Source organism: Electrophorus electricus, chromosome 7 (assembly GCF_013358815.1).
Source record: "Electrophorus electricus isolate fEleEle1 chromosome 7, fEleEle1.pri, whole genome shotgun sequence".
Taxonomy (NCBI): Eukaryota; Metazoa; Chordata; class Actinopteri; order Gymnotiformes; family Gymnotidae; genus Electrophorus; species Electrophorus electricus.
In genome coordinates, this window is record NC_049541.1 from 5,364,008 (window position 1) to 5,376,951 (window position 12,944).

General features: G+C 40.7%; 1 protein-coding gene across 1 annotated transcript; it reads right to left on the reverse strand.

The window, feature by feature from the left end:
• Positions 1–8,641: 8,641 nt before the first annotated feature.
• Positions 8,642–10,762, reverse strand: neurod6b (neuronal differentiation 6b). The gene is made up of 2 exons (XM_027021195.2): positions 10,652–10,762; positions 8,642–10,408 (listed from the first exon to the last, which is right to left on the reverse strand). Exon 2 carries the CDS (start codon positions 10,401–10,403, stop codon positions 9,393–9,395), a length of 1,011 nt encoding a protein of 336 aa, XP_026876996.2. The 5' UTR covers positions 10,404–10,408; positions 10,652–10,762; the 3' UTR covers positions 8,642–9,392.
• Positions 10,763–12,944: the final 2,182 nt, after the last annotated feature.

Genomic DNA, 12,944 nt, shown 5'->3' on the forward strand with positions numbered 1-12,944 from the left:
ACTCTCCCCCTCCCTTCTCCGGTAGGCATTTCCTGGCACGGCTCCCACCTCGTAACTCTCCTGGGCTGCCAGGCTGCATCGTACTCCCTGATGTCTCTGCAGGGCAATCTTTAAAAGCAGCAAGGTGTGACGGCACCGACTGGCAGCTTGGCAGCCATGCCCGGGGATAGCAATGCTCTCTCAGCCATGCCCGGGCACCTACTGCTCCCACCATCATTTCTATACATTAACCCACAAGAATACATGGGCATGTGCGTGTGCATGTGTGTGCTCGTGTGTTTGTCTTTGCACTTCCGTGTAAATGTGATTGCTTTTTTATGCATGCACTGGAGATGACTTTTATGCATGTACTGGGGATGACTTTTATGCATGTACTGGGGATGACTTTCCCTGCAAGCCTTATGTCCTTTCTCCAATTAGTTTGTTTATTTATGCAGCATCACCAGGCAGGTAGCAGATACACTCCAGGTAATTGCATTCTGAAAGGGGACACCAACATGTTTTTCACCCAATATATATTATGTGATCATCCTGCCATTTCCTCCTGATTGAATCTTTTGTAACTTACTGCTGCGCCAGTGAAAACATGCGAACATTTGGAATATGTTTTCATCAGTGATGCACTCAAAAGCAATGTCATTTGATTGTGTAATTTATGAAGAACTCTTGTAGACCCATTGAGTATAGAGGCCCCTAACATTGTGTCATTCTGACACATGGTGGACTATTACCAACAACCTGTCATGTAAAATGCTGCCACAGCAACTCACTACATGGAAAGGAAAGATAAAGACTGAACAAAGCAATAACAGTAAGAAAGCAAGAGTTTCATTAACACACACACGCACACACACGTACACATGCAAGCATGTACACGCACCCTATCCAAGACTTAGTGAAGACTTAAACACCTTTTCTATCCAGTGTGTTCTAGTAGCATAGAACTGTGTTAAGTGTAATTAGCACATTCATACTCCATGCAAGCTTCACAAGAAAAAAATGCATGAAAGTTGTGAAATTTTAAAGTTCAAAAGTTGTGTTCAATTCCAACATACCTCCTTCCAGCTTACAAATGTATTGTTTTGTGAATGACTAAATATACAGGTAGGCTTCTATAATTAATAGTTGTTGATGCTGTTCAGTTGATGTTCAGATGATACAGTTGGGAAACATTATTATCTTGTACACCCTACACTACTTACACTATAGCAAACATGATTCAATAATTCAAGAGACAAAGGCAATACGAGAATCCTTGCTGTGTTTGTTTGTTTGTTAATGCATTCTGACGCAATGTTTGTATTCATTAATATAGAATTTTGGTTATTTTTGGTTCAGAAAAAGCAAAGTGTCAGTTGATTTGTAGAACAGCAAAAGGAACTTCACATTTTTGCTTTGCTGAAAGTATCCTCATAGCATATATTATTAATTTTTTATGATCTTTACATAAAAGAGACAGAGATAGAGAAACTGGTGCATGTGTGTGTGTGTGTGTGTGTTCCTATTCCTATAGATGCGCATGAGACATGGGAGCAGTGTTTGATGGCACTATTGATGACAAAGTTGTGGAGAAAGTCAGAAAGCCACACAAGAATTTGATTACCTTCATCCATTATCTGCACAGTGAGCGACAGAGAAGCTCACCATCTGTCATCCGATTCATTTACATCGTCAACACCTGCCCTAGCTGTTTACGACTCTCTCTCTTTTTCTCTCTCTCCTTCTCTCTCTCTCTCTCTCTTTCTCTCCAAACCTGGATTTATTTTTTCTAGCCTTTATTGAAACAATTTGTGTTTTTCTTTGCCTTCATAAATGTAGTGTTATGCTTTTTAAATGAATGCTAGCAGTTTGCGCATTATGAAATATTCCCATCTTTTGGTTGTAGTAGCCTAACGTTAACTGTAGAGATTTCTAAATACATAATTGAGGAAAGCATATTTTCTCTAGATACTTTGTGCTCACACTTTGTGCTATATACAGTGCTGTGATAAAGGGGCAGACAGATAAATAGAAACACTGATCATAGATACAGTTGACAGTAAGATGAACAGAGAGATACATCTATAAACTGATACATTTCTTTTTTTGAATGTTGGCATTGTTAATGTCTGTCTTCCTTCTGTTTTAATATGATCTTGCCTGTATGTCTGTGTGCAGCATTCTTTAAAAGGAACATGTAGAAGAGTATTACTGACTCACTGATGTCACATATCATGGCGACGGATGGGCCATTGCTTCAAATCCTTACCATCACAGACCTGGAAGTGAGCGGAAATACTCCTTGTTGGTTCTGTGAAACATTCTGTGTCCCTCTCTCCTTCCCTCCCCCTTCCCAGAATCCCCAGGTGGTGCTGCCGGCTGTGGGGCCCATTAGCGCCTGAGTCCCTGCCTCCAGCAGACCATGCGTGTCCCGCCTGACGGTTTGTTGGATCCCGACCAAGTTTTCTCTCCTTTGTAGGCAGACAGCTCACTTCCCACCAATCCCTTTCCAGGTGGGGAAGGGGCGGAGCCCCAGAGACAGGCACATTCCCAGAGGACAGGAGGGAGAGAGGGGCATCATGGGATTGAAGCCATAGAGGTGCGATGTCGAACAGGACAGGAGAGGTGTCTAGAATGTTAATGGTTGTTTAAAGAATGTAAAGGAAGATGGGAAGGGTTTGTTGATGGAGAAGAGCTCTTCAAAATGTTAGTAGGGTTTAAGGTAGTGTTGAAATATTTTTGAGAATGAAGCCTGCATATTCAGATTCCCTGGCAGGGTTTAAACACTTAAATACTTAAACATTCAGATAAACCTCGCTAACACGGATAGCACTGGCAAAAAGGGAATATTAACAGTTACCAAATCATTGCCTATTCTACTCCCATTAGGTTTCATTTCTGCTTGTTTTTTTATTCTGAGAAATAACTGAGAAATAAAGCCTGTTTAGTTATATTTTTTCTTTAAAGGAAACATGCAGTTGACTGTCCCTGAATAAAAACATGACAAAGACATTGGAGAAATTCCTGACAGTCAAGCAATGTTTCTCCTTCTGTAGTGCTTGGAACCAATCAGATTCCACACCCAACTTAATTAAATTAAATTGCATCTCATTTGGATTTCATTGCAGCACTGTGACAACTGGATTTGGTACAAACTACTGATATATCTCGTTGTGATGGTATTAGGACTCAACCAGGTCATTGTTTTGTGACGTATCAGTCTTTTAATACACATCTCATATTTCAACTGAAATTAATAAATAAAACTACTAATCAAATTAAAGTATGACGCCAAGCCTTACCACAGGGGCAAGGCTGGCTTACATGGTAACCTCCATTCCGTACCTACTCCTTCTCTTCTGATTCCAGGGACACTAAATGACTTTGACTTTGCTGCATTTGTTGCGCTGGTGCACGGCTCTCGACTGCTAGTGTAAACACACACTCACATCTGCCAGAGGCGTAGGTCAAGAACACCTGCACCTTGAGAAGTGCACCCACAAGCCTAATGCTCCAAGCAGATCTGTGTTCCAATTACCTGGGAATTGTTTTAGCAACCTTCAATGGATACATATCAATTTCTTATCAATTTATGTTATCAATTTCTAGTATGGGATTTTTAGCAATTCCCAGTTCTGACAGTTCATTTGATCATTGACTCCCTCATCTATTTCTTAAGGCTTGACCTGTGCAAATCCCATATTTGGAAGTCTGGGGCTCATGTGAGCAGGTGTATGTCTATGTGTTGTCTGTTCTTTTTTTATCAACCTAAATAAAAACTCTAATAAACTTCATGGTTTATTTCGCATTGCCTTTAACACAGGTTACTTTCACTGGGTTATTTTAAAATCTGCCCAGATTAAATCCCGACAAAATACTTCATTCTGGCATTTTTCATGCTTGTTCTGTACAGTTTATGCATTTCACAGGTCTGATATGAGTGGGATAAGCTGTTTTTAAAACATTTTACACCATGGCTGTCTTGTGCCGCTCTGGAACCCTGGAGTGACTTTGTATCTTTAGCTCTCTGTGACTAGAATAGATAGACTATTTGAAGAATCAAGTCTGTATGTAAAAAAAAGAATAGAATTAGAATAATAGCAGAAGTACACATAAACCAAACAAAAAAGGCTTGCTTCATTAACTAGGTTTTCAGGCGCCATGCATGCAGTCATCGTCTGTAACGTTGCCGTTCCCCCCCTCCCGGTCTGGGGGGTGTCCGTAGAGCAGTGACACCAGAGAGAAGGGGTGGGTCAGTCTATTCAGCATACCACTGTTCAGCACAGGTCTCTGTGGGCCTCCAGACAAAAGAGCATCTCAGTCACGGCAATGCCAGGAGGCCCATAAAACACAGGAATGACCAGCTTCAAACCCTCTTCATATTTGCCCATATGTGGACTGAATGTGCAGGCATTAGAGTATCCTGGAGTAATGTATTATAGGGAAAGAGTGCACATGTTAAAAGTACACATCATAACGTCACACACACACACACACACACACACACACAAAAATACAATTCTACTAGAGAGGGTGTAATTCTGGAGTAATTACTTATTTGTATGTTTTTTTTTTCTTCCACTTGAAAGGTACTAGAACAGGAAGTTTGATTTTCAAAGGTTATCATTTGTAACAAAAGTAATTGCAAATCCACAAGTTGATTTATGCATGGATTGAAATTTGAAGGTTAATCGGTGATCCTGCTACAGTGTAATAATATTTTTCAAGAAGCAATGGTTTTGAATATGACATTACCTGTTAGATGTTGGTTAGACCGTGTTCTGCCATGGGCCTCTGTGCACCCAAACCCTGACTTCAGACGTTTCTCCACCATACACGGGCCTGTTGCCAAATCACTCTACCACGCAGATGAGCTCCTGGCTACTGATGTGGTGTCATCTTATGACTTCACTGTCACCTGCAACTCACACTCCCACGATGCAGCGCTCCCACACCACCCCGGCTCCTTAAAGCCATTTAATTAAAACACCAAATCCCCCCTCTATTCACCCCTTTCCACAGGAGAAATGATTATTAGGAATTTAATGGGGAGATTGTCACAACCCAGACCATCTGTGTCCCAGGAAAGGGTGGAAATTTTGGGGAGGGTTGATGACGTGACAAAAAGGGTCCATTTTTACCCCCTGCCATTTTTCACAGATGTAGCCAAAGGAGCGTCAGAACACTAAATCACTATTATGAGAGCAGAACATTTTTCACTTATAATCACCCAGATTGATGTTAACAGGCTATTTATTTTAGATGATGTCTCAGTGGGAATCTGTCCCTTTTTCACACAAAGTGCTGCTTGCCCCTATAGCATTTAACATGGTATTGACCAGGGTTTGGGTCAAAGTCATTTATCAGTTTGTTCAGTATAGGGCATTAGTTGAATTTACCACATAATTCAAAATGCAAAAGCTCTGTAATGGGCTCAGCTGAAGTTAAATCAAGCACTGAATTGATTCCATATTTTTTGACATTCTTAATGGATAATACATTTATATAGGACTTTATGTTGTCAGTAATGCTACTGGGTATATACCTTATAAATCAACATTATTTGACTGCTTAATTGCTATGCATATGTATGTGCAGTATTGTTTATATATGCATATACATATGTATGTATATGCATATATATTATATACACGGCTTTAGCATATTGTATTGTCCTATATCACATGAATATAGAATCAGTGAATGCTAAAACATACTGAAGCCCACCCTGTTTTCTTTCTCTCACCTCCCACTCTCACACTGAACTGGGCCATATGCTCTCTTACACTTTCCCATCATCTAATGAGTGTGGGTGAGAGAGAGAGAGAGAGAGAGAGAGACAGAGAGAAATACAAGGAGATGGAAAGAAGGGAGGAAGAGGAGGGAGAGAAAGGAAAGTAAAGGCTGAAAAGAGAAGAAAGAGAGAGAAAAGGAGAGAGACCTCTGAACCGAGGAGAAAGACCTGTGTAGGCCTGCCGCCCATCCAGTCCCAGTAGACGCGCTCTCTCTGTGTGTGTGTGTGTGTGTGTGTGTGTGTGTGTGTGCGTGCGTGCGTCTTACACCCCCCAATCGCTTTCTCTCTCTCTGAACACACACACGTGCCTCCTGTTGGGGTGCATCTGTCACGTTGCCGCCGTGGTGGAGAGGATATGAGGGAGTGAGAGGGGAAGTGTAGTGTCAAAGGCCTGGAGGTCCTTCAGTCTTCAGTCAGACCTCCAGAGACCCAACTCGTCAACCACACACTCGGTGCAGGCAGCGCACACAAAGAGCTTTCCTATCCTATTTAAACGCATGGCGCCATGCCCAGTGCAGAGCGCAACAACCACTGCGAGGACATCGCTGATTCAGATCCCTTTATATGTCACAGAATCATGCAGCCCGACTGCTATTGTGGACTCTCGTGAACTTTTTGCATACTGAGATGATTTCACGTGAGTCGCTGTGGCGGTTGTCTTTAGAGTCAACTGGGGCATGGTTTAGTCGTGTCGATATTTTAGCTGCATTCAAATCTGCTCCTGTACTGGATGAAAATTTGAAACGTTTGAAAAATATTTAGAGAAACATTTTAAATATGAAGTTGTACAATTCCACTTTGCAACTTTTAGTATCTATCTATCTATCTATCTATCTATCTATCTATCTATCTATCTATCTATCTATCTATCTATCTATCTATCTATCTATCTATCTATCTATCTATCTATCTATCTATCTATCCGGGTGGACACGTGGTTTAAACTTGGTGCTTTTCGGGAATGGGCAGACTACTGACTGACAAGTGTTCTTCCGTTTAAAGTTGATATATACTATTCGGTTGGATGTAGGCCCACTGTTAACGTATTGTTTTACCTCATAAATAGTAGCCACGTTATAATATGAATAATTATGTATATTTAGCTCTCTCTCAGAATTATTTTAGCAATGGTAAGACTATAGAGAACTTAAAAAAAGGGAAAAAAAGTTGGAACGGTCCTTAATTTGCCTGTTTTTCTCGAGGGTTCTGGAGTGTTATATTGAAAACGGCACGTCTGTACTACACACATCAGCCACTTTGCCATGCAGATTACCCGGTTAGCCCGTCACTAATCATGAAGACTGTTGCATCCAGTTTTCGAAGGACCCGAAAAAACACATTTTCTTTTGTATCAAACTACAATACATAATGTGCAATATATATTGAATTTAATTTTCACTTAGAAGAATAATATTGGCTAGCACTTTGGCTGGCCTATTTTCTTTTTTCTTTTTTTTTACAAAAAAAAAAGAATGAAGAAAGTCTATGTTAAAAATGATTAGATTTAATCAATCACATACTGAATAATAATAAAGAAAATTAAGCACTCTACGCTATAGAAATATAGGCCTTCCCACATTACGGCCTACTTTCCGTGCCATGCTTTGGCGTAGTGCCGGAGCGAAAGTAAAGATGTAGGACGTAGCCTACATATTCATTTAAGGGACCTGACGGCCAGACATAGAATGATTCCAACGCTTCTTTCTTCTCTTTGGTAAGCCACTGCAATTGGCAAAATAACTAACAGGTCTTTTGCTGTTACGTACTTATACGGTCTATGCCTGTAGTTTGTTAATTACTTCACTGGTGTTATTTGTGTTACATCTTTAAACATATAGGTCTACATGCAAATATAATTATCTATCTATCTATCTATCTATCTATCTATCTATCTATCTATCTATCTATCTATCTATCTATCTATCTATCTATCTATCTATCTATCTATCTATCTATCTATCTATCATCATCATCATCATCATCTTTGTTTTTGCTGTTGTTGCGATCTTGTTTAGGCGTATCATTGTAATTATTAACATCAAAACATATTGTAAACATAGAAAGTCCACGACATAAAATGTCCGTTAACAGTTTTACATCTATTATTAAAACCCTTGTAAGGTCATTATGAATTCTACGTGCATGTGCTGAATTCCCTATGGGACACTTAGATCTAAATATAAATAAACATAAGGTCAAATTCAAACAATCTTTAATTAAATACTTATTACCCTATTTCATGTCTTTTGGTTGCAAAGTGGGAAGTGTCCGGCTAGCATGTCCTACTGTGTAAAACTATGTTTCCAAAGCAGAATAGTTGATGCAAACGACGGAAAATGCGCATTTCGTTTTAGCAGGTGGTTACAATTGAGCTGAAAATCATCCTAAATGATTTTCCAGTAGAATAATGTGATATCGGCAAGTTACTCACGTTTAAGTTATAATTGGCTACAAAGCCTGACATTCATTTAACTCGGCAACTTTTTACCTTGTTAAGCCATAATTAATATTTGAAAAGATGAAGTTCAGACTTTTTTGTAATCTAATCAGTAGCTAAGGGCAACACGTAACCTACCACTTATATTTTAAATATCATTTGGCTAATAAAGTTTTATGTATACTTATTCAATCTTTTGGGATATGTCATGAGTGCTCTGAACTAAATCCTGTAGAAATTATCAAAATAAACCGAGAAAAATATACCTTAAAAATGTCATTTTAAATTACAAATGATGATAACCTTTTCTGCAATGACTTTTTCTGTTAGCGGTCAACAGATAAAGTCACAGAAAACAATGATATTCACAAACATTAATGTCAGCAATCGGATTTAAATACTGAAAATAAATTCAATACAACATCATAAATCATCACATTACATCCAAGATTTATTTTGATGTTGATTGAAATACAAACGAAGTTATGTTCTCCGCGGGCTACACATTTCACGCTCGCATCGTTCACTGTCAAGGCGTGCTTGGAAATGAGTTTTCTGATATTGATTGAAACATATTGGTTAAATACATCCTTCGCCACCACATTACATTACATTCATAAACATTCATGTTTGGACTGTATTGTACCATATGGTGTCATTTCAAGTCATTTCTTTCAAAACAACTTAAACTAACCTACGAATTATAACAGTAGGTTAAATGGCACAATTTACACAATGCGACTATATACATATCTTCAATAAATCCGGTAAATTTGAAGAAGGTGGCTCCGTGTTGCATAGTTCCTATTTTTCATTAGCTTTACTGCGGTTCCGCTTTTTCTAATCGAAAAACTGAACATTGTTTATAATCACCTTTAATTAGTCTTTGATATTATTTTTCCCTTATTTTTCATGAAGAAAATAAAAAATATCAAATGTGGATCACATGCAAAGCTACCATACCCAGTAGTGTGATTTAATAAATAAGCTTACATTAAAAAACGAAGGACATTAAATAAATATGTTAGATTTAATAATACGACATTTATTGAGATCGAATAAAATTAGGTAAAACATCAACTGACATTTGAACGAAAAATACGGTGCGTCCCCCTCCTTGTTGAAAGGGCGTTAGGCTAATTGTCAGAGAGGGGTAACAAAATCAACCTTTTTCGCACGCTTTTAATTATGAAAACCCGTGTTTAATTCGTCCTGGGTCTGGAAGGGTTGGCTACGGAGATGCAGGTCATATGGGAAATGGCTGTCAGGGGAGACTCTGTACATGGAACTGTGGCCAAAGGAGCCCCGTCCAGGCACGCCACAGTATCTCATGCCGTAATGACAGTTCTTACCATACTCTGCCTGGTCCTCGTGTTTTTTAAAAGAGAAAATCCCGTTGTAGTTAATAGGGGGGCTTAGCTGGCTGTCAAAATGTGGGCTACTGCCATCGGGAGATGCACTGTCGTAATAGGACTCGTAAGTATTGCAGTAGTTGTAAGAACGGAATGGTTTGGCGCTGTCCATGGTCCCCGCGACGTGCCCGGTGGGCGTGCTTATCTCAGTGCTTGGATAGGGGTACAGAGAGTCGTAGGGAGGCCTGTCAGAGAACGAAACCTCACCGTTGTGATCAGTGAGAAAATTTCTAGCATTCAGTTGCAGGCAGCCCGCCACTAAATTGGTGGTGGGCTGCGATAATCCCTTACACAACGTTTGCACAAAGGCAAGGAGATCGGGTCTCTTGCCTGCGCTGAGGGTCTCTGACAGTGCCCAGATGTAATTTTTCGCCAATCTTAGTGTCTCGATCTTGGACAGCTTCTGCGTTTTAGAGTAGCAGGGCACGACCTTGCGCAGACTCTCCAGCGCGTTATTCAAACCGTGCATACGACTGCGCTCGCGCGCGTTGGCTTCTTGGCGTCGCAGTTTGACCCTATCCAAGCACCTGTCGGAAGATTTCTTCTTGCGCGGTCCCCGTCTCTTAGGTAGGCCGTTATCGTCCTGGTCCTCGTCTCTCTCTTCTTCCTCTCTGTCCGAATTTTCGTCCTCCGTTTCCTTTAATTCCAAATGAGTGGTGTCGTCGAGTCTTCTAATGGAGCGCTCATGCTTTAGACTCTCGTTGATGTTCTCTCGGGGAAAGCTGGCGCCGAATTGAGGTTCGCACATCATGTCTGGCTCTTCAAATGGTACGGTCAACATTGTCCCTAGACAACAACAAAATTAAGGTAGTGCATCTGGCATGGGTAACACGCGACAAACGTGGTTTTTCCGTTCTCAAAACCAACTGAGTCAAATGAGGCCTAAGCAAAGAGAATTTGCAAAATAGATTTCCTCAAAAGGATTATCACAAAGACGAAACTGTTTGCCTACCTTACATAGATTATACGTATAAAGCCTTGCAAATTATCCACTGACAAAATGAAATGATTAAGTTCCTTGTTGCTTACCTGTCTCTTCTTTTAACGTTTAGCTTGCATATTCAAAATTCCTCTCGATTTCAGCACCACCTTCCATGTGTTTGCTGTAAGGCTGCAAGAATTCCTTTAATCTCTCTCTCTCTCTCTCTCTCTCTCTCTCTCTCTCTCTCTCTCTCTGTGTGTGTGTGTGTGTGTGTGAAGTGACACCCATGCCAACTGCCAGCGCGGGTACCCATGCCATCTGCCACTGACGTCTTGTGGCAGAGCTGGTCACGTGGTGTGGTCTCGAGGGACTTCCATTCCGCACTGATCATCTGGCGTGCCCGGTAATAGGCACCGGGAGGCTTTCATTTACCGTCAAAAAATCAGAGTAAAGAAATACGGATGCCAACATTGCCACGGCGGTATAGCATTGAGACTACTAAATGATTTTGGCTTTCGGAAGAGGCATTTGCTATTGCAATTAATGCTCAAGTCAAGTACGCGCTCAAAGAGAGCTGCACTCGCTCTTCCAAAATCACTTCTCAAGTAACTGCCTTTGTCACACATTACAGAGACGCTTCGAACGAGATAATAGCCTACTAATTTCAGTGTTCGTCACTTGTCACAAACAATCCGTCACAACTCAGGAGACTGACTGGTCTACAGAGAGTTATCTTCATATAAATACATCCGATCAAGCTGCGTGTAGTCTGCAGAATTTATGCACAAACCGAGAACACTGCGCTCTACCTGTGTAGATCATGTGTAATTTGTGAATGGTAGACTGCTATTTGTTAGGTTTAGCCTCTTAGGTAACCTCCTGCCTACTGACCTCCTCATCACTGTTGCAATGTCAAAAACAACAAATTGTTTGTTTATTTATTTGTTTATTTGATTTTATTTGAATATCAGAACATTACAATGTCTCATCACCATTAGATAATTATATAGTAGCCTCCTGCTATAATATAGTGTTCATTCGTCTGTGAGCTGTAAAGGGCAGTGCATAACATTCTCTCTCTCTCTCTCTCTTTCTCTCTCTCTCTCACACACACACACACACACACACACACACACACACACACACACACACACCAACTCTTTCTGTTTGTGCCCCCAAAACGCCTCAGCTGGCATCACGTGTGTTCTGGTCCAGTACACACTAGCATCTGATGAGTCAAACTCCACATTTCAGACTAATCAGTTGACTGCACTAATTGCAAATGCAAATATGCAAATTTATATAATTAATTACTCCACTAATTAGTTCTCTGTTCTTTTCAGGTAATAAATCATTGTGTGGTTGAAAAAGAGGATGAGAGTAAATTAGGTGCTTTTCTTCTTTTCCTCCTACAGAAGATTTGAAGTTCCTAGTATTGTCAGATCTCTGGACATTAATGTATATTTAAATGTGTGTCATCTTTAGAAACCAAGCAACAGCTGATTGCTGTTTGAAAACAGCCTGAAATAGCAGCGGTGAGTCCACATGATGACCTGACATGAACCAATGGTTATCAGAGAGTTAACTATACCACTGCTTCACTTTTCTTGGTGCCTGGAAATGAGATTTTTTGCCATCGCTGGGATGACAACTCTCACTGCTTTAATTACCACATTATCAGGTCTAAAAGACAACGTGAGCAACCGAGTCACAAATGAAAGCGGATGCCTCGTCAAAGTGCGAACAAAGTAGAGCGGAGGTGAGAAGCTGCACTGCGGTTACAGGTGGGTCTCTGACTGTTAGCCTACCTGTCAAACACAATATATCTCCTGGTACCCTTCTCCAAACACACACACAAACCCTAACTTGAAATTATTATACACAGCTTCACCTCAAACCCAGTGTGTGCTCTATGTAACAGATTATACCAGATCTACTTCAACCTCCTGACAACTGTCATTCTCTTGATTTGGTCGTGTATGTTCCTCCTCTACAACATCAGCAAGTCTAGCTATTTCTGTCCACTGAAGCAATGCAGGTGCTTGTTCTGTCCCTTGTCATCAAGAGAGCAGACTGCTGCAGCTCACTGCTGGCGGCTTTCTCTGTGTGCCATCAGACTCCTACAGCTCAAACAGAATGCAGCTGCACAGCATGATATCAGCCTCCCCAGGTTCTCCCATGCCACACCCTGCTGTGTTCTCTCCGCTGGCTCTGGATAGCTGCTTGCATCAGATTTAAAATACTGACACTTGTCCACAGCTCCCACATACCTAAAATCCCTAATCAAACCCTCTAGTACAGCTTGACTTAAACCACCATCCATCAAGACCCAAAGAAGACATGCAACAAGACTCTTTTCTCTCCTGGCACCCAGGTGGTTGAAGGAACCTCCACTGGCTG